Here is a 26,163-nt window from a genome sequence, read left to right as displayed (position 1 = left end):
ACATTAGCAATTTGTTAGTTACAACAACAACAAAATCATCACGTGATCTCCTTCCTCACAAATGATCATTGTATTGCAGCAGCATGACTGTCTAACGTTATGTGTGAACAAGTACATTGTACTACTCTTCTTTCATTAAGATCTTTTCAAATGTCTTAATTGGACACAAGGTTGGCTTTGCAGTGTGTTCAAAGTACACTTGTCTTGACGTCATCCCGTTGTACATCCGGGCAAGTTCAGATCTCCGTCTTCACAACTCTTCCCCAGTGTCTGTTTATCTGAAAACAAAAGCAAATTCAGCGGCAATCTTCCAAGTCCAGATCTACGCCCATACAAAAAAGCAAGGTATGAAAAGTTTCGTTCGTCTTCTATCATGAATTCTGGAGGTGGTATGCATTGTAGGTAAAAACTGGTATCAAATTGGCAACGTCGTTCCGTCGTATCCTAATGAGGGACTCCACCAGGGCACCGACTGTGGCGCGTTTGCTGTCCCTTGCCTGCCAGGCAACCAGCATGACGCGGGGCGGCGGCGTTGCTGCCGTTGAGGTCTGTGCGATGCTCACGATGTCGACGTCTGTGAATCCTAGTTCCCGGGCCAAGCCTCGCCAGTCGCGTCCGTCCATACGCGAAGTGAACAGCGCCCTCTCGAGTTCGGCTCGCTTGTCCGCTGGGAGATGCTGATACGGAGTCGTGCTGGGGACTGTGACGAAAATTCGACACATAACAGCAAAGAGGGAAGAATGGATTTAATCTCCACTGCATTATTTGTCTTATTTGGATTATAAATCTCGAATGAGAAGAAGGTAAGAAGCATTAAACCAATCAAGACCGATAACCGTAATTTTTATTAGTCTACGTAAAACTCACTCCAAATACCGCAGTGTTCATGCATGCATTGCAATTAAGGATAATATACATTATGTACAAATCTTAAAAAGTAATGGATGTAAATAACTCGGGTAATACTAATAATTGAGCTTTTAAAGTGCATATAGCAAATCAATGTTCCAAAATGTTGTTACTACAGCTGCCAGAAATCATTTAAAAAAAAAGAAAATGTAGAAATTTTCAATCATAAGCTCAATAATACTCTTGTTTTAGAAAAGTGAGTTGTCAACTGGAAAGGTTTCATTTTGCTCTATGTTGATGATGGAGTTAATTTGAAATGTTTAAAAATGACACTAAATTCGTTTGCTATCAAGCAATCCAGATGATAACAAAGTATGATAATTTCAGGATATAAACGCCAGTGCCAAATCGTGATAATCATAATGGTCTTATTCATTCGGGTGGAAGTCCCTTCAGTGTAAGAACTGTTGTAAAATGTAGGCGTGCTACAGATTGCTATAACCCCCAACATGCCAGGAACATAATGGTTTGTAAATTCCTGCGTCGAAGGTGTATTGGCAGGATTCTAGTCTAGACGGAGTCCGAGTCTTATGCTTTACCACAACGCTGTCAACATGATAAACGCCCTCTACCGGCTACGGCGTCTTAATTTTAAGCCTAACGCGCGTTTTCGGGACGCAGAAATTCTCACCTGCCATGAGGGGTTGTCTGCTAATGCTCCCGATTCCCGACCGGTCCAGGGCCGAGTCCCTGGAGTGGAAACTTTGTCCATTCTTCAGAGACAGCACAGAAATGGTATTCGCTTCCATATCCGTGTGGCAGGAGTTGGATCTGCGAATGCAAGGGGGAAATGACAATGAAACTTTAATAGCTTTACGTTTGTTTCATCACAGTGGAGACCTGTAAATCCAGCTGTTAAAAGTGAAATCACTTCTTTTGTTGGTTGGTTTGTTTGCTTACATTTATTCTGCTTCTCATATCATCAAAAAATAGAATTACGTTGTTGCGAAGAATCTTAACACGACACAGCTGTATTTTTGCTTATCTGGGAGATACTAAATTCAAAGACGATGTAGTGCCTGGTTGTATGGTTTTGTCATTAATGCAAATTTCGGTTCCGCCATATTAATAGGGTTGTTCATCTTGTCCCTGCGATATATTTGGCAAAACAACGTTCCGACCGTCCCAGTTATTAAATTAGCATGTAAAATAGTGAATGCAGCGTAGTGGTCGGTGATATTACAGCGCACTACCGTTATAACGAACACGGTAATAACGAAAAATCCGATTACAACGAAGTAAAAATTTAGGCCGCAACATTTTTCACTCTATGTATTTTTACTGTTTATTTGTTCGGTTATAACGAAATTTCGATACAACGTATAGCGAAAGAAAACTGCCAGTCCCGAGGGCTTCGTTATAACGGGAGCGAAATGTATACCAACCTGGTCATCTTTTGTGTGTGTCGGAGCTTCATCTTCTTGAAGGACCACTTTTTGAAGATGACGTAAGCCAGGAGACCAAAGATGACGAGCCCGAGCAGCGAGCAGAAGATCGGCACCACGCTGAACCCAGACGCCTCCATCCCTGGCATGGGGTTTCGCGATGTCATTGTGACGTCACCACCGAGTGGTTTGTAGGTCGACGGAGGAACTCCAACATCTGTGGAGTCAAGAGAAAGTCAATCGATCGGATATTGATATAACGTGACGCCTCTTCATATTAAACACAGAGGGAAAAAAAAAACAGGGAGAGATGCTGTTGGAGGAATACTTCGTTTTACATAAAGTTTTTGTTAGTTGTTTTTTTTTTCTGATAATGAGACCATCATTTCCAACTTGATATACAACGCATTGTAATTAAAGTACGACTGTCCCAGCGTACGATGGGAGCGTGTTAGTTGTCATGGTGACATTTTACTCCTTCGTACATTAATAGAGGTATAGCTAATTCAGCACTTTTAACTGTGGAGTTTTGAGCTACAGAACTTTTCCTGGCTAAGTGGATTGGTATCGCATAGAAAGGAATGACAGTGGGGATGTTTCTTCGTGTATCTGTCTGTCTGTTTCTTACTTTCCTGCTTGGTAGAGTAGTGTTGTGTCAAGTTTAAGAAGTTATAATGAATAGGGTGCACATCACGAGTTCGTCAAGCACGAATCATACCATCCACGAGTCATACAGCCCACGAGTCGTACAGCCTATTAGTTCGACACCAAGCAAACAAGGCCCACGAGACCGACACATTAAGTGCCGTGTTGTAATGTCGAACTCATGGGATGTTTTTTACCTAGTGTCGAACTCTTAGGCCTTATTTTGCCTAATGTCGAACTCATGGGCTGTATGACTCTGGACCTTTTCTTTTTCTAATGTCGAACTCGTGGGCTGTATGACACGTGGGTGTCGGTCTCGTGGGATGACCCCTTTGTATTGAGCAGGTGAGGAGCTTACCAGAGCACACGGTATCGGAGAACCTGGTGCAGGGTTTCAACACACTACTCTTCTCGCCACACACTGTGCACTGCTTACAGCGTCCCCTCGTGCTGATCTCGTCCGAGAAGGTCCCGTTTTCGCACTTCTCACACACGGAGTTCTGCGTCGGGGAGCAAGGGACGGCGGCGCCGAAACCGGGCGGGCATATGTTGCACTGGCTGCAGGGAAAAACGCCGCCGGAACTCTTGAAGTAATCCTGGTCGCACTCGCAGACGGCATCCTGCATGATGTTGCAAGCGGACACCTGTTTCTGGTTGTGGGTGCACCTCGTGCAGGGCTTACATGTCTCCATGTGACTGGCGACGTCAGAAAACGTCAGTTCCGGTTCGCACATGGTGCAAATCGTGTTGGTGCTGTTCTTCTCCGTGCATTGTTGGTGCACTCTGAATCCTGGCGGGCACTCCTCGCAGCACGCCCCGGTGGAAGTGAAGCGCCCGCTGACGCAGTGAGTTGGTGTTAGGTTTGTTGCATTGACAGGCGGAGATGACGACGACTGTGTCGATAATGGAGTTGGGGTGGGTGACGGTGACGAGTCCGTGACATTCTGAAAAGAGAAACGAAATTTTGAAAAGATTCAAAATTCATGACGCATGAAATGATACAGATTTGTTTGTTTGTTTGTTTGTTTGTTTGTTTCCTTTTCCATCCGATAAGATGGCGGCATAGCCCGCATTCATCTGGCTGCACTACCTTGCGCCTGTTACAACAAACTTTTTATCCGAGAAAAAATTCTGGTAAGAAGTGAAAACTCGGGTTAGCATGATTCTGCCGTTGACTTTCACAGCGGAAAAAGCTCTGTTAAAAGTAAACCCGAATATTCTCAGGTTAAAAATCTTATGCAACATGCCCTTGTCTTCCATGGGGTTCAGTTGGAAGTGATAGATTATGAGTATCTGGTAGAGAATAAAACCCATTAACTTTTAAAGGATTGCAATAAAACAGTAGCCATTAATCGAGGGTTTCTAATAAGATAAAAGCACAAACGATCGATTAGAGTTACTTTGCCACAAAGGAAATTGGCGAACAGATCGCTATAAACTGGAAAGTAGCTCAGCGCCATCTACGATCATTTGCTGACATCTAGCCTGCGTCCAATTTGTAATGGCATTCTCACGCGTGGTAAAATATCCAATGTTATAAGAATACCAGCAAGCTTAACTCGACCCGCGCCGTCGTTGTCAACTGTAGAAGTATCATAACGAAACTGCATCGAGTTTATAGCGGGAAATAACGCTATTGATGAGGTCAAAATATCGCTTCGCAAGAGAATGATGTGGAGCAGGAACCAACAAAGTCATTGGGGTACACAGTGCGGGTTTGGGAGTAATTCCCACCTGAGGTTTCGGAGGAGTCTCTTGGCATTTTTTTTTTTTTTTTGGGGGGGGGGGAGCGTGAGAATATAAGGGAATGATGGCTCAGTACAGTTGAAACTGTATCAAGGGGTTTTTGCTCGCACCGGTGTAACTGTTGCAGCTCGTGTTCCCGATGGGGAGTGTAACAAGGTATGACAGGTACTTAGTGGGATGAGAACAACGTCTATACACGTGAATACGATCAGGATTGGTGCCTGTGATATTCGGGATCCCATGATCAACGTTGCCCACAAAGTAACAAAGGACTGCGACAAATGTCGGGTCAAACAGCTGCGTGCTACTACAACCTGATATTTTGTTGGGTATGGTATATGCAGTAGGACATGCATCATACCTGCCATGGATATAGGCCATAAGAGCACTTCTTCTCCATGTTTTTTTTTTCTTTCATTATCTCAATTTCTATATTCAATTTTTTTTCTTTCTTTCTTTTTGCTATGAAACATACATGATACGCTAACACGACACATTGACACCGTTACTGACACATTTTTCGAAGTTTCAGACCTACAAACTGAAGATTACCAGCCACATTTGTGTGTGTGTGTTTCCGCCGTGTGAATAGAGAACAGCTTAAAGGGGTGGTATAGTATTGGTGGAGATGAGGATTGGGCTTTTTGCGAGATACCAAGAAACCTCTTATGAAATACTATTGGGCATACCATTCCAAAAGGAATTCAAAGTTTATTTGGTGAAAATCGGTTTTGGAATGGCTGAGACATCCAAAAACAAAGTAAAACGAAGCGATCATAATAGAAGGTGGGTCCCACCTTTTATTAGGATCGCTGTGTTTTGGATATCTCATCAATTTTAAAACCATTTTTTATCAAATAAACGTTGGATTCCTCTTGAAATTACATGTTCTTTCACATTTCATTGTTGGTTTCTCATTATCTCACCTAAAAAAAAGTTAGAAACTTGAAGCTAGGCCTCAACCAAAACTATACGTTCCCTTTAAAATATGCATTAATGTAATAAAAATACTCCGCTCGGATACTCATGTATGACAATGAGAATGCTGCGTTTAACCCATTGTGTGTCATACTGCTTATCGGTCCATATGTTTGTGTGTTATTATCTGTGCACATTTGACTCATTGACAGAGAACGGGTTAAGAGTACATTGATCAATCGCGACAATCATCTAAGATTCATTCATTCACTCCATCTCCACAGGGCACTGTCAAAGAATTCTCTCGATCCAACCAATGATTTACATATCATACCTAGATGTACAGTTAGATAGGATGGTTTGTATGCTAGCTGTTGTCAATATTCATTATGCGATATACATTCACGTTACTTCCACATCTTGCATGTCAAATACTATGGGGAAATGTTGTTTTATGTTATTATCAAATTTCAATGTGCAAATCTCTTTGAGACAAGGGAATCCTGGTGCTCTAGCACGACCGAATCTTTCAACTGATGACGTCATAAAGCCAGGCAGTACAGTATACTCTTTCATCTTACTATAGCAACGACCACCGTATCTCTACAAGGCATCTGTAAGTGCTGTGGATACAATCAGGGAGGTGGGAAGTCCCACCTCCCTGATACAATCAACCCGCCCTACTTTCTTGTACACTGTACTCATATCGTAGATAGTCATTATTAATGTGAGAGTAGTATGTGTTAATATAAATCACTTTTTTCCTTGGAGAAAACGAAAGGCCCTTTCGTGTAGTCAGGACAAGTTCAGTAACTTTTAATTTTACATTTACACCTGGTTGGAAATATAACGAACTGAAGCGAAGTGTTGGGACTTATGGCTCCAACATAAAAGGAACACTTTTGTGCACATTCTTACGGAGAAAGACAAAACTTTATTGTCAAATTTTGCGTGTGTAATTTATATCGAGATTTTATACTACCTCATTTGCAAGCTTTTATGATTATAATGATATGATACAACAGATTGGGGGCATCTTATATTTTTGTTTGAGGAAAAATAAGCAAGTTTTGTGGACGAATAAACTACTTGGATTACATCCCCCCCCCCTTCTCTCTCTCTCTCTCCCGTTCATCCATTGTCTATCTTTATATACACTCTACTACTTTACTTTTTGTTGTTTTTTTTCTTTTACGTCCATACTTTTGCATCGATTCCTCGCCATATTACACCTGCTAAATTAAAGCGTTATATAGGACGCACTTACCAATTTGTGAAAATGATTACCACACAATAGCTCTTGTCTTTGGCAACTCAACTGAATTGCGGCGAGCCGCGAGGCTCGAGTTTGGGACAATGCATGACCTTTTGAATAGTACAACCCATCAGACAGTCTGCCTGCATGTTTGTGTGTATGATGCCGTGCATATTCTCCCGTGCATATTCGGAAATCGCGGTCGGAATAATATCTATTAGCTTACAAAATGATAATGCGACACTGAACAATGGGCACCACGGTTGGCTGGTTATCATATTTTATAAACATCAACACACTCGAAAACGCGGAAAAGGTACAAAGTCTTCAACACCGCATTGCATATTTTGCACAAATAAAAGAGTGATATTTAAAAAAAAAGAACGTTTCAAAAATTGGTGCTCTTCTGGCTATACCATCAGCTGAATACAGTGGGATCTTCATCAATTGAATTTCGGGGGCTTGGAAATGGAAGTGATGTCTATTTTGTGACCAATGTGAAAGGAAAGGAAAATGAGCTTACACAAACATCTTGTTTTGGAGCGCGTACATCAATAGCACACATTCATCCATGTATGAAACCCTGCAATGTATGGTTCAATTGCAGCAGCAAAACACAAAACAAAAGTAGGCCCTACAACAACAGAATGTAAAAATATTGAAAATATAGGAACCACATTCAGCAATGAATATAATGAACACGGCAGTCTCTTAAACACACATATAATATACATTGTACAACCATATCAAAAGCAAAGATTATAAAAGTACACGCATATGTACGGATAAGAAAAAGTGTGCGTTGAGACAGAGATACATACAAAAATAAGTAGGCCTCGAAATAATCTTCTTCGCGTGATAATAAATAGTCTTGTCGTCTGCGATATAGTATTAAACTCGCTAATCAAATTTTCATCGACGCATAGCTGCGATGGATGATCTTGTATGCAGCGGTACTGTGAATAACATTATACATAAGTTCGAAATCGTTTACTTGTCTCTTGGGCGGTCTATATTCTACAGATGAGTGTTGAGCATGCAATGATACAAACCATAAACCTTTTACTGACGTAAGAATGACTTCAATGGATGATGCGGAGAAGGGGGAGAAAGAAGATGATAAAGAGGTTTATGATGATTACGATGATGACGATCGCGATGATGATGATGATGATGATGATAATGATGATGATGATGATCGCGGAGATGGTGCTGATGGTGATTTTGAAGAAGAAGAAAACGAAGAGAAGAGGGAGGAGGATGAAGAAAAGGAAAGAAGAAGATGGCTTGTTGATTTGGGAAAAAATTATGACTCTGTGGTTATGGTGATGATGATGGTGATGAAGAACATGATGATGTTTCTAATGATGATGACTATACGGTGATGATGATGATGATGATCATGATGATGATGATGATGATGATTATTATGACGACGACGATAATGATGATGATGGATAAACAGAAGAAGAAGGAGGAGGAGGAGGAGATACCGAGAGTGAGATTCAAAGGCAGCAGGAGCAGGACGAACGACAGTGGTGTGGAGTTTTTGAGATAACTTGAAGTGATGATGAGAGGTTTATAAATCGACGAGGGCTTGTGGAGGACAGAGAGGTCGACCGCTACATCAATCACGTGATTCGTTAATTACGTGATTCGTCAGACAAGATGGAGGCAGAGCAGAGAGGAATGGTGATCACGATTTAGTGATCCGAAACTTTTCACCTCCAAATATTCCATCTTCAATTACCGCATTCTCACAACAAGAAAACAAAATCGCCCGAATTGCTTGATTTATCCATACGTTTGAGTACGTAAGGAACAATGCCGTGTGGTTAAAGAGAGAGTAACTGAAATCAAGCCAGCGCATGAATCCGTATCTCTCATCTGTAGGCGGCAAGACTTCGATCGAAATAACTTATAGGTGTTTATTCAATTGAGCTAACGGAACGTTTTCCTGTTTTGTTTTGTTTTTTCATGGCAAATTACTATGGATTCTTGCAGACAATTAGTGAAGGACGATGTAGATCAGGGTGGCATGGCGCCCCTTGAGTAGGCTTACAGGGTTGACCATCCGCTAGCTTTCCTCCAGACCTCTTAAGGAGCTAGCTTTTGGTCGTCTCAAGATCGATGCGTACACGTTAGAAGAAGTCGCCCACGTGCTCCATGGAGATACGCGTAAGCCGTTGTACATTGCATTTGCTCCTCGGTTGTACTTTCAAGGTCCACGCAGCTGTCTAACGGAAACGGAGAAGTGCGGACGTAAGGACGAATTGTCGGGACTCGGCAAGTTGACTAGTTGTTAGGAAAAGAAGAGGCGAGAGCAAGAAAAAAAAAGTTGTTTGAACACGGCAAGTGCAATTCTCACCAACTATACTTCTGCCCTCGTCTTCAACTAGTCGACGCGCGAAATCCAAGCAACTTGCCTTGTCGTCTGCGCTTCTGAGCGTGCCATCTGCTATCCGTACTTCTACTGTATAAGAGAAACGCAATAGCACGTGCTTTATCCACTTTGTTTTGTAGCTGTTTTCTTTTCTTTCTTTTTTCGTTAAAGAAAAGCCATGTGCAATCTCCAAGGGTGTGACACAAAACGTGAATCAATTTGACTGAAGAAACATGGAATAATGATATAGAATACTGCAAAGTCCTACGCTCAGCATAATTTGTGGAAGAGATGATTTCTTCGGATAAACCCTGCAAGGTATAAAGCTTTCGACAGTCCACTTCATATAAAAGGGGTTTGGAAGAGAAGTTTATCAAGAGTGGATAATGTAGTAAGGGATGCTCCCAGCTCAATTTAACCGTAACAGTTTACCAAAACTGGACAAATATGCGTTGCAGTATTATGTATTGATTATTTTCGTAGACTTAATGATTCATGGTCCTAGTTCCAAATAGGAGTAATATCAAACTTCATTGCTAAACGATTCTCATCCTGTCAGCGGTCATCGCCTTAACCATGTTTACGCAGTGACAGTGGGACTGGTGCATTGCTATCTTACACTCTATTACATGCATTATCATTATTGGGCTCTATTGTCTATACGCCCTGTGATGTGACGTCACAGAATGAAGCGGTTGATCTTTGATATATAGCAAAATCTGTAAGAACATGGAAGGCCCTTGCCGTTAATCATTGCAGTCTTGTTGGTTGAGAATTGCCGTTAGAACGCAGAAATTCGTGAACTATCGTTCGTGTTACAATACGACTGGGAACACATGACATTCACACCACTAATTACATGTATATTGCTAGACAAATATAAACAGTAAGACAGTTAACAAATATCAAACAATCGAACTCAGCGGTTCCCTCAAAACTGATTACGTAACAAAACACGTCAGGTAGGTATCCTGTTAGTAAGCCTGGTGATTAGGCCTTGTTTTGGAGGATAAGAGTCGCTTGCAACACGGGATTTTACGGCTTCATACATCTAACAATGATAAGAAGCAGTTGCTGGAGACAATATAACGCCAACGAAGAATGTGGAGATCGTCTGCACACACCAGAGAGCCAGTCGTCAAGATCATCTTCACAGCGCTTTCAAGTGATGTTTTAACAGCACTTACAGAAGGTTAATGCTACAGTAAGTGGCAAATATGAAACCAATGAGGAAAACATAATTCAACACTCGTACCGTGCTTTCATACACAAAATAATTTCTTGTCGTATTAAACAGGCCCCTGACATCCAGTACTGGTCCTGTAAAATACTCCTCCATGTTGATTCTACTGACGTGAATATGGGCCTTGACATTACAAATTCAGGAAACGTTTCTATCAAAATAAATATCAAATGTTTTAATCATTTTCATTTTCTGCCATCAGCCCCATCCACCCAAAAAGGTCTTTCTTGCCTTCCAAGAACTCACTTGAACAAGTTGTAGAAAGGGCAACGATAACACTGTTTATTTGCAATGCAAAGACTCAATTGATTAAATCCTAGAATGTTTTTTCCACATAGTAATGACTATCATAAATGAAAGGTTATGGGTTCGTTTTATTTTATGAAACCCGTCTTGCTATTGCCAGTTTGAGCATTAGCCAAGGTTAGATGTATAACACAAATCAAATATTGTGGTATTTCAGCTGACTTTATTGTTGACGGCATCACGAAAGGCGTGAAGTTGCTCTTTGTCAGGGGATGGAGCTTTAGTGAGTGCAGAAAAGAAAGTAAAATGATCAAAATTCCGACATACTTATTTTGATCAAACAGTTCTGAGCATCTTCTCAACATCCGGACTCTCCACATCAAGAGAAGTCAGTGTGGAGTTGGATGTCGGGAGACACGAGGCAATATATATACAAGTTTGCGGCACTACAACTTGGCAACAATATCAGCCCTTGATGGTCAAATAATTGGCGGTGAGCGTTGAAAATGTGATATACAACCGTCCTTATTTAAGATAAAAATATCATTATTAGTGGTACAAATGCCTAAATTCTGATTAGCCAGTTGTTTGAGATACCCTGCTGCCTAAAGATTCAAAGTCACACGGTGTTCTGCTGCGAGGGGTCTTCTAATTACTTCCCATCAGACAAGGCCTACACATACGCACGGAGCTCATTATTCTCGCCTATTTTTCGCGTCCCATATTATCCTGCCTTCATCCTAATTGGAAGTTGTCTCCTGGCAAAAAGAAAAAAAAAAGAAATGGAAGAAAAGATTGAAGTGCTCGTCGTGCTAAGTTATCCGTGTCAGGGAACCCTCTCCGAAATGGAAACATTAAATTTTCATAACCCCAGGACGAGGGAATAACGTCCCCCCTGATTTTCTTTCACGCCTGAGCTCTCGAGTGCCACTGGGGAACGAAGTAACGCCTAAATGCATGCGTGGGATCAAGAAAAGTGGCATATTATTTTCTACGCACACACTCATCAGTCGTCTGTGTTATGTGTGAAGGGATCAATTTCGAAGCAATCACGGAGAGTTGCCCAAGCTAGGGTCATGACCAATGGCGTATCTGGTCCATAACCTGCCGAACAGGTGGACTTCATCTATAGGCCATTGCCTGTTATACGCCCTCGCAACTGCTGCATCTTTAATCATCATCAAATTATCCACGAGGATATGTGTTGAACAATGGAATTACAGCGCCAGGGTTCGTAGTATGCGTTTTGAATATACGACAGTATTGAAACCCTCTATCCAGATTCTTGAATGTGATTTTTGTTAAGAGATATACTATTCCTTTTAATTGTACCTTTTGAAGTAAACTCCACGACAAAATCACCTTGTGTCACTTAAACAAATATTGAAATTAAGAGCAATTGTGTTTGGATTGCCGTATTGCGCCGAATATGGAGGATTATTGATTTGACAGCACGGTTATCTTGTAAATGAACAGGGTGAAATCGAATAACTTCATAATCATATTCGACGTAAGCCTAACATCTGGTCCGGAAAATGTGTACGAATCCTCAAATCGTGAATATTATTTTAGTCCTACCTCTGCTTACAGTGAAAACTGGACAAAAATAAGTCAAACTATTTTTCGCGAGGCCGGAAATTAAATGCCAATATTATTTACGTAATTGAAACATTACACCGGTCCAATGCGAATGGAAAGTCAATATCAAAGGCTTGAAAGTCTGGAGAAGGCGCGTCTTTCAGTAGCTGATGAAAACTGACAAAAATGACGATGACCTACAAGTCTGCGGTATGAAAACATACATTGACCTCATAATCGTTGATCGTAAAGAACGGCCGGCGCCACGTCTGCCCACAGAATACACAAATATAATTTTGCCTTGTGAGAGATTATTATGTTTTCGCACTGGAGCTGGAAAAAAATAAAGTTTAGATATTGAAATTTGAGAGTGAATGTGTATCTACCAAAAAGTAACAGAGAAAATAATGGAGACATTTTTATATACAAGAGGGTATGATTCATATATTACGTATGATTGAGGAAATTATTTGAACATATTTTAATACTGTATAACACACATGCTGAATACGAAATTACGCAACCCAATCGTCTCATTATCTTATAGCAATACCTTTCATTCACTTTCTTGTTCAACGTTTGGATTTCATGCATACCGGTGTACACTGAATAGAAGAAAACTTCTGTCAGGCGAGAACGCTAGTGGATCTGCCAGCTTTGTTTGTTTGTTTGTTTGTTTTTAATTCTGTAAACGTTAATTAAATAACTCTCGTGTTGTTCAAAATAATGGATTCTTATTATACGTCGAGTTGTTTTTATTGCATTTAATTGACAAATTGCCCTCTATCAGCATAAATAATCACCTATTCTTCAGTGCAGTCGGAATACTGATTAGCTAAATTGAATATTTATGCTGATGAAGGCCAATTTGTCGATCAGTTGCAGTAAACTCTCGCGGTTAATAATGAACGATGTTCTCATTGACTTGTGATTATGATTAAACTTTTTTTCTAAACACGTGTTTTTACGCAAACACTTTGAAATCATCAGTGATCAATATATTGGCATTAAATCCAAAGCCATTGAATTGGCAGCTCATGAGTTCGACACTAGGCAAAAAAGGCCAATCACGAGTTTACCATTACACCACGGGGCTTAATGTGTCGGTCTCGTGGGCATTTTTTTTTTTTCTTAGTGTCGAACTCAAGGGCTGTATGACTCGTTCATGGATAACATGAGGGGATGGTTTGAATAACATACTTCCACATTTCTTTTCACCACAAATGTTGCTATAACTTAAGCTTAAGAACATAACATCAATCATTGCAGAAACTGCTGTCAGACAATGTTGCCATGAAGCCATTTTTTTGTTGTTTTTTTCCGGGTTTTTTTTTTTCTGTTTCACAATCCAAAGCACGGGACTTGTTTATTGTACCCGGAAATGAAAATCCCCTGCGACAGTGCAGCGCCTTCGTTGCGTGTTTTCAATTGCAACTATACGGGAATAAGTCTACGGCGCATAAGCTACAACTTGAATTCAAGAAACAGAGCGCAAAGACACGAGCTTTGCACAGTCGGATTCCGGAGAAAGCAAGTGCACTGCATATGCAATTGCAACGGAGAAAGGTCAAGCCAGACGGGCCACTACGGCTGGCCGTCGTAAGCTGTTTCTGTTCTTCGGTTACACTGTTAGCATTCCATGCAGTGTCAACTGAAAATAACAGAGCACAGAATGAAGGGGACGTTGTTTTAGAACTTTACGGTTCTCAAAGCACCCATATAGACAAAGGGAAAATGGCTTTATCAAGTCTGTATAACTTTTATGTTTCCTTTTGTTTTCTTGTTTGTATGTGTTGTTGTTGTTGTTGTTTTTTTTTTTTTTTTTTTTTTTTAGGAGGTCTGAGAAGAAGGCATTGTTTTGCTTCAATTAACTGCTTTTTTTCCCCTCACCATTGCTGGGCTCGTCAACAGCGTGACAAAAATAATATCTAACAAACGACAAAGATACGCAGAAAAACCAAACAGCAAAAAGGCGGAGCGCTGATAACGTAAAAACGATCCCCCCCCCCCCCCCCCCCGAACCGATGAAGCAAAAGAAGTTTATGATGACAATACAGGCTTTTGCATACCATCCGACTCAAAACGTGTTACTTCTAATGATTCTACTCTACCTGACAATGTGTCCTTTGAAGATCGTTCACACGTACTGTAAAAACATGTCTATGCTGAATCAACTCCTAGTATGATACCAAATCTGGAAAACTGATGAATTCAAGCTTATGAATACATTGTATGAAGAGAGCATGTGCGTGAATACCATTTCTTGTGTCTTTCAAAAAGAATACTTTTTGCAAACGACTCTTTGATATCGCAATTTTAAAAGACAAATATCACCTAAGATCAATCATTTATATGATGATAGCATCACTGCAAAGAATCAGAAAAATATTCACAAAATATCTATGCCAGCAGCTTCAGTGTCGATTACACGATATGGTTGTTCGTACACGTAGGTTTACATTCTTTTCTTTGCGTTTCTATCTTACTTTTGGCAATATCAAGAATCTCTCGCGCTGGTGCACGATAATTCCTTTCTTATTGAATTCCGAAGTTCGTAACTCTCTGTCATGTACGTCCTAACACGTACCTAGCTTGACCCCTGACCCAAGGACCGTGTGTTTCGTCAATTTTTCCAAAACCAATCTGGGCTGTTTCCCAGACGTATGTACAAAATTCCTCTAAGGATACACTCTAAACAGACAGCGAAAAACGGTGAAAGCTAGAGCAATAATGTATGTCTGTTTTTACAATGTAGTTAGCGTGATTTTCAGAGTGTTAGAGCAAATTGAATGAACGACAGTTTTCAAACGTACTCATGACAACTAGCTTACGTCTGGAATTGAGTCTGAATTATTTGTGCCATCTACCACATACAAACTGAAGTACGAGTTCCGCGGGTCGTTGCACTATTCGTCTGCTAAAGAGACAAACAGCGCGGGGTTTTTTTTGTCCTGTTTTTTTACCCCTTATTCTTTTTTCCCTCCTATCTTTCTCTTCTTGGATTCAATCCGACACGACTGGTCGATTACATCCTTGGATTCATTTCACAGCAGTATCTTAGCCGCCGCTTACTCATTCTCGCTCGAGTCGTTTGAATAAGTTAATTTCCGAACAGTTCAAGAACTGAAACGACTGGCAGTTCGCGGTTATTGGCAAGGACAATGTCTGCTGCAAACCTTGGCCGTTATGCGCACCATCTCCTTCCGTGCCCGGCCGCGCATCAAAAGAACGAGCGCAGAGCACGGCGACACTGACTTTACAGTAGGCCTACATGTGCACCAGACATGAAACAATAAATCTGGGGTAAAAATTAGACAGAAATGCTCCCAGACGTCTGAAAGAAGTCTATGAAACAAGTGACAACATGCACACAAGCTGATAGCTTTGATTTCAACTTTCGAACTTTCTGCGCTGTTGGTTCTCCGTCCGCAGCGCAATAACTGCGTGAAGAGAAGACGTGTAAGTGGATTTCTCATAGATTTTCAAGATCACCACCGCAGTCTTGCAGACATAGAACGGCAGCTTTCGATATACCGCAATGGAAAATTATCAGTCGATGTCTTGACAGCGTTCTATACTACTTCTAAATTGACCACTATCTTCTGAGGTATAGAATGACCGCGTCGTGTAAGGGCAGGAAAGTACAAGAAAGGGCAAGAAAACACCGTTATGTTTGAGTGCTTACATAAAATTGAAAAAAGAAATGTGTACAAACATAGTGTTGACAGTGAACCAGAATATCACCAAACCATTCCATTGCAAAACAACTTATGAAATCGACGAAGTGTCTTGCTGAGTACGGTGTATTTCCTTAACAGTAGGCCCTATCAATGCGCTGGGAATGTCGGAGCCTAACATGTACTCTACTAGCAAGTAGACATGTTTGTCTGCATGATAAGGATTTATTTTACCTGCCAAGAAAAAAAAAACCACAATAGCCTGAGCTCTTTCTCTTTTATTGATAAAAGTTAAAGTGATGATGAAGACCTTTTCATAAACCAGGGGTTGTAACCTCTTCAGTGTAAGCACTGATCCTCTAGAAGACTGTTATGTCTAGGTTCCCTTGTAAACGAGATTTGAACCCACGAACTTCTGATCTCGAGTCCACATTTTCCCACTATACCACTGGGTTTTAGTCAATTAGCCAATCAAACGGTAAACGGAAAGTCAGTTGCTTGCAAATCAGACGCTGAGTGGCTAGACGAGTCAAGCAGCACTTTGCTGTCATCCGAGATTGTGTCGTTGTTTTTCCCCTGTTGGGATACGAGTTTGACTGTTACACGTCCTTTTTTAGGAGACATTCGTTGAATCGTATACATTGTTAGCTAAAAAGTATCAACTGACAATTTTTTAGTCGGAGTTAGAGCAGAGTGTGAAATACTAAATACTAACAACACTCAGCTTTCAGATACACTGAGGTAGCAAAAAAAGGAACAAATGACACACATTATCATACACAATGAGAAGACGCACACACACACGTACTAACATACGCCCGCAGGTAGACTCACCATTTTACACAAACGGCTGCAAAGACTGCTCGACAGATAATGTTAAATATAAAAACCGCTCTTTTCGATACAGATCCGAGAGAGTAACGCCACTTGTGGAGAGTGAGATTACCATAAAGAGAACGTGTTTCCACCGGCCGCGATATTTCCTCGTACTGGTATTTGCAACCGCTCCACTCGCAATGAGGATACTTCGCGACACAACAAATCAATACGGGCTAAGGATAATACGATTAAGCACACAGCGCCCATCCGAAGCAGCGGTGTCCTGTACCGAGTGCGGGGAACCATAAACGAAAAATAAAGTGCTCCTTTGATTGGGTCGGCCTTTTACACTTCTACGGAGTCAATTGAGAGAGAAAGAACGGATTTTTTCCCTTCTTCTCTTTCGTTCGTACATAAGAAGTGCTTCCAGATTATTGGGCTATAAAGCGACACGTCATCTTGAGTTCGCAGGGCGATTCGTCAAATGGTTGGGGTTTTACGATAGACATTTACTTAGCGTTCAAGAGGCCTCTTCGCTTTTTTTGCGTTTCTGTTGACATGATCCCTCTTCCCCTCTTTCTTTTCCACTCTGTCGTCTTTCATCTTTCTTCTATAGTATCTATCTTCCTATTTCCCTCACCCTCTATCTCTCTCGGTCAAATGATACACACAATTAGAAATAACGCCTGATCTAGATCATCATAATCGTCATATCTCGTTTCGGATCTTTGGGGAATACTATACTGGAGCACAATTAATGATGTTTATGTAGTGTATCACTTTACTCAGGAAAATCTTATCTGTATCTACAACAGAGACACACACACACACGCACACACACACACACACACACACACACACACACACACACACACACACACACACACACACACACAAGCTCATATACGAATCTCATATACCCCGTAGTAATTCGCCTGTAATTTTGGGGTGTTCCTCATAATGATACTGAAAGTAACCACCTTGCTGGTTGAGGGTTTGTTTGTTTTTTTCTTCTTCTTCTTCTTCTTCTTTCTTTCTTTGCAGGGTAGCTTTTATATGGACCCACCATTTTTCACTTACAGGTGATAAACCTCAAATCTCTCGCCGTGGAATATGAGATACATACAAACAAAATAAAACACACACACACACACACCATCACACACAGACACACACTCACACAGACAAACACACACACACTAAACACCCAGACAACAGGGTATGTGACCTTACCGATATCTTTTTATTCAAAGAGCGCGGACGGGTTCAAAAACAATACATTCACAGGTTTGTGACGGGATTTTTCTTTGTAAACAAAGTCATCGCATAAAAATAGCAACAAAGGAGAGCACCCGAGTAGTGATTGAGTTTACTCCGTGAAGACTATCAATATCATTAACATTAGTCACACACACACACAGGCGGGCAAAAAAATCGACAGAGTGAAAAGAAAAAGAGAAGTTGCGAAGGAGAATATATACGTACATAAAATGGCCACATCACATCTGCAGAAGATATCAAAAGACCACCGGTAAGGGACTGCCCGCCATAACAAAGTCACGCCCTTTACTGTACCCTTCCTTCGGGACGTCAATTAGGGAGAATTGCCGCCTAGTCCTTTCCCCCCGATTGATATTCTTTTTTTTTCCCCCATGCAACCTTTCGGGGTTTTTTTTCCATGTACCGAGAAGGGCGCTTGTCCTTTTCGTGTCCTCGTGATTAATGAATTTTGAGAAACTATAGCTAATGACCACAATGTTACGCTTCGATCTCGACAGGATTGATAATAGAGTTGGCATTGGATGAGAGGATGAGGGGGGGGGGGATGAAATGGTGTCATCCTTGCGTGACCGAAAACGGAAGAATATCTGTGTAAGATGAAGAGTCTGATATAGTGCTGTACCCATGATGAAGAGGATCGAACATAAAGCCAAAGGGGTGGCGCCAAAGGGGTACGTGGGGCCGTGGGGGGTTGGGGGATCGCTGTTATTAGCATCACAGGTGTAATTTTATAAACACAGTGAATCTGCGACCGAAACTGAACGCTTTGGCAAAACATATATATTGTGAACATTTTACTGAACAGACAATGCACGCGAAGTAACAAGCATTAACATGGAGTTATACTGAGCTTATAAACATACATGTAAGAATTCTGGACAAAATCTCGAAATGACACATTCAGGGCAGGATAGGAAGGAGTGTATGTTGAACTGACTATGTGCACAACTATCGACACCGTGTTTACGAATAAGGGGTGGGGAACAACGTGCACAGAATTTTGCATTGCTGAGTAAATGCAGGAAAGATAACGATGTGATGGAGAGAGAGAAACCGGAATGGAGGAGGAGAAGGAACGTCATGGAAACGAAGATGCAAAAGGAGAGAGGGAGGAGGAGGAGAACAGAATACGACTGGAGCAGCAAGAGATGGAGAGGGATGGAGAGGGGGGACTCTCATCGTGATGGTGGTGGTGGCGGCAAGCATCAAAGGCGTGTTTTATTGAGAAGGATGCGGCGAGGGAAGCGGCGGGGAACATTCCCAGCCAAGCGGCTCATTATGAGATAAAATGACCGGCAGTTTTTCCATGTTATTAATAACCACTGTACTCTTGCGCTACCCCATCTTTCCCCCAGTGCATACACTCTCGAGTACAGGGTACGCCAAGAAATGGAAAGAGCCACGCAGGGTGAGGCGAACCAGCTATACATCTCTTATTGTAATGTTTAATTTGACCAGCTTCTTCCTCCTCACTCCCTCATCGTATTCCGTGTTTTCACATCTCCATTCTATTTACATGTCTCACTGTTTGAGTCATCTATGTTTGAAAGTACTAGTAGCTATGATATCTTTTCATGTGGTATTATATATGGTATGTATACGATAATGAAATATGTGTACATATATGTCTTTATCTTTCTCTCTCTCTCTCTCTCTATCTCTCTATCTCTCTTTATATATGTATATATATATATATATATATATATATATATATACATTGTATATATATATATATATACATTGTATATATATATATATATATAGAGAGAGAGAGAGAGAGAGAGAGAGAGAGAGAGAAAGAAAAGAAAGCAGAGAGTTGAAAAGCTTTAATTCACGGGCACATTCAGTTTGTTCTTCAGGTTGAATTTACCTTATTGCTACACCTTTCTTCACCGATACTTTTCAAGTGTGTGTTTGTTTGTTAGTTTGTGTGTTTGTGTGTGTGTGTGTGTGTGTGTGTGTGTGTGTGTGTGTGTGTGTGTGTTTGAAAGAGAGAGAAAGAAAGAAGAAAATACATTACGCCCTTAAACCGTCAGTTAGATATCATCAAGATTAAACTCCTGTCCTTTCATTAAACATCTTCACCTTTAGATTCCAGCATTTTCCATTCCAGTTTTCTGCGCCATTATTCTTTGAACAGCAGAGTTTTTGTTTCACATCTTCTCACTTTACATCAGCTTAGCATCTCTCCTTGCACGTTTATTTTCGCACGCCTTCACGCTCCTGTGTTTTCACCACAGTACATCAGTGTTTTTGCTACACCCTGTACATTCGGGGTAAGTCAAACTTTAATAACATGTGAATGAAATAACATGGACGGCAGGCTGCTCCACATAAAATTTTAACATTGCCAGGTTTCCTTCCAAATTAGCAATAAATGGAGTGCGAGGGGGAGAACAAACGAGCTCGCTTTCCACTTCTTAAAGGAGAGAATCTAAACTCGAGAAGGGGAGGGGGTGGAACGGCTACATTTACTTTGTTGCTTTTTTCCGCCTCGGGTTTGTGTTCCCAACTTGCCAGCGTAAAATGCTAGAAGGCACAGTGTGCGTAGAATATTGTCTATGTACTTGTGGAGTGAGCTTGTTTGGGGTTCGTTTCAATTGCTTATTTGTTTGCTTATTTGTTTGTGTTTGCATGTGTATGTGTGTGATTCGTCGCCCGAGACTACGAGCAAAAAAAAAAAAAAAAAACGAATATAGTCAAAGGTCTCAATGGTCAATTTCATGTGTATAGGAACACAATCACATTTTAGTTAAAGATATTTATACACACCCACGCACGCAATGTAACATATTATTATGATATGAGGTGTTTAAATGTAAAAAGCCGATATATCTATTTAAATTCATTGTAGATATCACAGGTTGAAGCTTCAAAAAAGCAAAGGATATAATTAAAAAAAAATGATCATATTGATATCTTCCAAAATATCTCTTACTATGAGACGAGTGCAGTGTCATTGAAAAGATTTGTTGTTGTTTTTTTGTGTCATCTGATTATAACCTTATTCTAAAAAAGAGAGAATGTAATGGCGTTAGCTTTTGCATTCAAACTCTTCATATGTATATATATATATATATATATATATATATATATATATATATATACATGTATAGCAATAATGATGTCACAATAGAGGAATGCGTTAAATGTCAATTGCCTTGATTTCAATTCAAAATCCGAATTTTCGGGGGCCTCCCCCTTCGTCAGGGATGAAAGTGCTAAGGCAATTGGCATTTAATGCATTTCTCTATTGTGACATTATTATTGCTATTTCTAGCACTGCCAATACGCGGAGCAAATACAATATATATATATATATAATATAAATATATATATATATACATATATATACATGTAAATATATATACATGTATACATGTATATATATATATATATATATATATATATATATATCTATTACATGTGTGTGTGTGTGTATATATACACACATATATAGATACTATATAGATAGAAAGAGAGAGATAGGACAGAGAAACAGAGATATACAAAGACACAAAGATAGATAGACAGACAAATAGATACATTACATATGAACTGGGCCACCTAGGGTGCTTTTACCACTATTTACAAAGACACGTTCGCTCTGCTACCTCTTCCTCATGGTATACGCGCTGTGAACAACGCTATTATTCTTCCTGGGCCCAGTTGCAGTAAAGTTCAGATACAAAAATGAGCAAAAAAAAAAAAAACAACCCTCAAACATATAATGATATTAAAGGTCCTGTTTACCTTTGGGAGCAGTGATATAAAAAATGTTCAAGATATCACATTTCATGTATATGTGTATAGGTCTGTTGTACCACAAAACATCCTATCATATATATATATATATATATATATATATATATATATTTCTTTTTTGTTGTTGCAATAAAGCCTAAAATATAACGAGATATCAGTATTTCTCTCAATGAAGCGTAACTGTAGATGGTTTAGTCTGGAAACATTTTTATTATAACTTTTGTTCACTTTTATTTAATAATATTTAGCGTTGATTTTATTGATTCAAAATATTACAGTGGCTGTTTCTATCCCTAACTCACATTTTAGAACTACTTTAAAGCACCAATGATGGGTTTTTGTTTCATCTGCGAATAACAAATTATACCTTTAAAGTCTTTGAATACTCAATTCTGATTGGCTGATACCTCGCTTATGTTTGATTTTGTTTGATTGCATCTCTTTATGAAAAACAGGGCTCTGGTCACAGACAAGCAATGATTGGACATGAAATGTAATCCGTAGTCAAATACTAGTAATAACTCTCTTGAAAACGGCAGGAAACAAGCTTGATGAAACGTCGGGGGTGGGCGGCCACATGCATACGAAAGAAAGAATACGTGGTGCACTGTGCCACCCAACGTTCTTACCGCCAAGGAACCTTCAAAGATTTCATCAAATGATAACATAAATTGGCATCTATATCATTACTGCTACGATCATCTTGTCTCTATTACTTGATTTTTTTTTCCCCATATTCATTTGTTCTTTTATTGTTCCCTTTGTTCTCCTTCTTTTCCGGCTCAATTACCCCATAATCACGACGGTCGTTTTGTGGTCCGTCTTCGATTTCCCTGTGACTTCTAGGATATGCGTGGAAGCACTTACTAAGTATCTCCATGCACTGATAACTATACGGGCAAAGCTTGTGGTATATAGACAAGCTGCGATTTTCGCTGACTCACGGCAGCCATTTCTCCTTCGGCCCCCATGCGCGATCAACGCAATTATGAAAATGATCAATTATTCAGTGTTTTATTATCGAGAGCGAGAGGGGGAGAATAATCGCAGATGCACTTTGCGCGCGCCGTCCCAAAAGGTTAAAATTTGACGACGGATGGTAACTACATGTAAGGCATAAGAGCAAGAGGCCTTGATATCACATACAGTGTGAGTGTGTGATCTTGAGAGTGTGTTGCTGTGCTCCGGGCTGGGAAATTGGAAAATCGACAAGACAGAGGAGGTATACAGTCTCCTTTATAATATCATGTATTGTGCTTGTATATTTCATGGTTTACTCACTTTATCTTTCCTATCCTCTCTCATCATCAGAAACATTTCTTTAAAAATACATACACACACCAACACACACACACACACACACAAATATATATATATATATATATATATATATATATATATATATATATATACATGTATATACTATACAGAGAGAGAGAGAGAGAGAGAGAGAGAGAGAGAGAGAGAGGAAGACCATGTAATTCAATCACTTTCTTTCTCAAATAGCATACGCATGGATAGACTTATTTAGTCCTTCACTAATTCTTTGGCTCATTTATTCAATCATTCATGCATACATTGCACATTAAAACACTTTCATATATGACATCGCATACTTTTTCACATTCATACATTCCTACTTCCATAGTATTACATTCACGTCTTCATGTCTTCAAACATTATTTTATACATTAACCGTATTATACAAGCGTATCGTTAATCCATAGGCACACATAATTATGGTATATAGATCCATTCACACATCCAGTCATTCACTAAAATTCTTAGTTTCCTTCATGAATTCTTCAAGCATCTATAGCTTTATTTACTTGTACATGCGCTGACAAAATGGTAATCCTGATTTACTTCACTCTCTGTGGCAATTCGCGATGGCTTTTTGTGACGCATTTACTTCCAGACATCATTCTCATCGCTTGCTCAATGTAAGCTATTTCTTCAAGCCTCAAAGAGCAGTTAAAATTCAAGCTGTAATTTTTGGCCTTCAAGCAGAGTTACTTTTTATCCCTCATCTGTTAAAGGGGTAGTATAGTATTGGTGGAGATGAGGATTTGGCTTTTTAACTTTTTTGCGAGATACCAAGAAATCACTTAGGAAATAGTACAGAGCATGCCATTCTAAGAGGAATTCAATGTTTATTTGATGAAAATCGGATTTGGAATGGCTGAGACATCCAAAAACAAAGTAAAACAAAGCGATCTTAATAAAAGGTGGGTCACACATTTTATTAGGATTGCTCTGTTTTGGATATCTCGGCCATTTCAAAAACCAATTTTCATTGAATTCCTCTTGGAATTACACGCTCTTTCACATTTCATAAGAGATTTCTCATTATCTCACCAAAAAATGTTAGAAACCTGAAGTTAGGTCTCAACCGGAACTATACAATCCCTTTAATGCACCTGATATCATTTGACGTAGATGATTTAAAGGGATGGTACAGTATTGGTGGAGATGAGAATTGGGCTTTTAACTTTTTGCGAGATACCCAGAAAACACTTATGAAATAGTACAGAGCATACCATTTTAAGAGGAATTCAAAGTTTGTTCGATGAAAATCGGGCTTGGACTGACTGAAACATCCAAAAACAAAGTAAAACAAAGCGATCGTAATAAAATGTGGGTCCCACACTTTATTAGAATCGCTCTGTTTTGGATATCGCAGCCATTTCCAAACCAATTTTCATCAAGTAAACGTTGAATTCCTCATGGAATTACATGCTCTTTTATATTTCATAAGAGGTTTCTCATTATCTCACCAAAAATGTTAGAAATCTGAAATTAGGTCTCAACTGAAACTGTACGATCCCTTTAATTTATGATAGTCACCCACAATCAGAAATTTGTTTTCAAAATCATTTCTTCTGTCTGAAATGGCTCTTGTCGATCAAACTGATCCTTGGTTTTCTATTATGTTGTTCTATTATTTTTCCGCAAGATTCTTTTTTTTTTTTGAAAAACAGACGTTTCTATCGCCCGGTAAGACTCAAACTTTTACAAGTACAGTGCCCATGAACCGTTAAAACTATGCATTCTTCCCATCTTTTCAACCAGTTTCAGGTTTTATGATCTAACAAACAGGCATGGTTCGATACGCACAGTAGACTTGATCGGTTCTCCAAGGGTTCCACGTTAAAACCGGGGGAGGATATTCGGAAGAGTGCCTCATCAGTTTCGGATACGCTTGAACGATCGATAGCGGCACTAATGGTATCGGTAATCTTTCCCTACTTGCGATCGTCTGGTCAACAAGGGAGGTTGCTCTGTACCTATTTTAGTCCTACCTATAGCTTCCTTTAATTAGCCAGGTTACCGTACGAGCCACAATCATCCACTGCTCGTTAAACCAGTTACTGCAAAACTGCAGTGCATGATGGTGTTTTGTTGGGATTGTTAGCGGATTGCCAAACTACAGTTATCTCAGTGTAATGGACACAGTGGACGTGTGAAAACAAAATTTTCGGAAACAGTATAATCAGGAAAGAATTACAATGATTTTCATAAGATGACTGACAAATTATATGGTTTTTATATTGGACGTATCACAACGACGTCATTTTCATTTTCTAGGTATTACATAGATCATACAAGAAATGATGAATTAATGGTCATACACTTTCACACCCACAATAAGTTGACTGGCGATTGAGATGGAGCCACGGGGAAACGCGGCTGTAAACAGAAAATTTCTGCCCAAAAGATAGCAGATGACACTTTTGTTTTCTTATCGCGCATGCATTTATCAATTCCAGACTTATGTAACTTGTATGTGGGTAAAAATAAACGAGAATAATACACTTCAAATAGCAGGAGCAGTTTCGTTATAGATATGCACGACAATCCAATATATATGAATGTTACAGTTTTTAACTACAACATTTGTACTAGTATTTGGCTTGGAATCCATTCTGCGTACTGACGTGTCTATCATTGGTTGGGTTTTAAATCTGAATACATTACAACCCCCACGATGGAGCAAAAAAGCGCGTTCAAAATCAAGGAGGCGCCTATGTGTATGCAAAATGCAAACATTGGTTAATTTTCTGCACAAAATGCAGGATGTCATACACCTCGTGCGGTTATCATTGTTCGATCGGAATGGATGTAGGAATTCGCGAGTAGAAACATAAATCAGCGGCGATATGACAGTTTGGTGAATAGTGATACAAATGGGAACTTGTCCGATCAATAGCGGCAGGAAGTATGAGGGTTTTGTTGATGGGATGCCTTCCAGGTGGCTATCGATTTTTTATTTCCGCTTGGGCAGACATTTTGAAAGAAAGCAACAGCTGGTA

At 39.9% G+C, this 26,163-nt stretch overlaps 2 protein-coding genes across 2 annotated transcripts in view; one reads left to right on the top strand and one right to left on the bottom strand.

The window, feature by feature from the left end:
• Window positions 1-371: 371 nt before the first annotated feature.
• On the bottom strand, window positions 372-4,399 carry LOC139723503 (tumor necrosis factor receptor superfamily member 16-like). Its single transcript, XM_071634742.1, has 5 exons — window positions 4,340-4,399; window positions 3,298-3,883; window positions 2,295-2,511; window positions 1,541-1,680; window positions 372-700 (listed from the first exon to the last, which is right to left on the bottom strand). The coding sequence occupies exons 1-5, from the start codon at window positions 4,397-4,399 to the stop codon at window positions 372-374; spliced, it is 1,332 nt and encodes a 443-aa protein (XP_071490843.1).
• Window positions 4,400-19,143: 14,744 nt separating this feature from the next.
• Window positions 19,144-26,163, top strand: part of LOC139723502 (ATP-dependent DNA helicase RecQ-like) — a 56,968-nt gene continuing 49,948 nt past the window's right edge. The window contains exon 1 of the mRNA XM_071634741.1: window positions 19,144-19,265. Coding sequence (XP_071490842.1) covers window positions 19,144-19,265 — 122 coding nt within the window. The remainder of the gene's footprint in view (window positions 19,266-26,163) is intronic.

The sequence above is a fragment of the Diadema antillarum genome, unplaced genomic scaffold (assembly GCF_040938485.1).
Source record: "Diadema antillarum isolate AM-2024a unplaced genomic scaffold, OU_Dant_1.0 scf00000192, whole genome shotgun sequence".
NCBI lineage: Eukaryota > Metazoa > Echinodermata > Echinoidea > Diadematoida > Diadematidae > Diadema > Diadema antillarum.
This window is presented reverse-complemented; position numbering and strand designations above follow the sequence as displayed.

What these genes read in the sequence shown, in the direction of transcription:
- LOC139723503 (XM_071634742.1), bottom strand. Translation starts at nt 4,399, where the DNA reads ATGGCGCTGAGCTACTTTCCAGTTTATAGCGATCTGTTCGCCAATTTC. An exon ending in CTCCGATACCGTGTGCTCTG is followed by an intron (nt 2,512 to 3,297) that starts GTAAGCTCCTCA and finishes TTGACTCCACAG; the next exon opens with ATGTTGGAGTTCCTCCGTCG. An exon ending in CAGACAACCCCTCATGGCAG is followed by an intron (nt 701 to 1,540) that starts GTGAGAATTTCT and finishes TTTTCGTCACAG; the next exon opens with TCCCCAGCACGACTCCGTAT.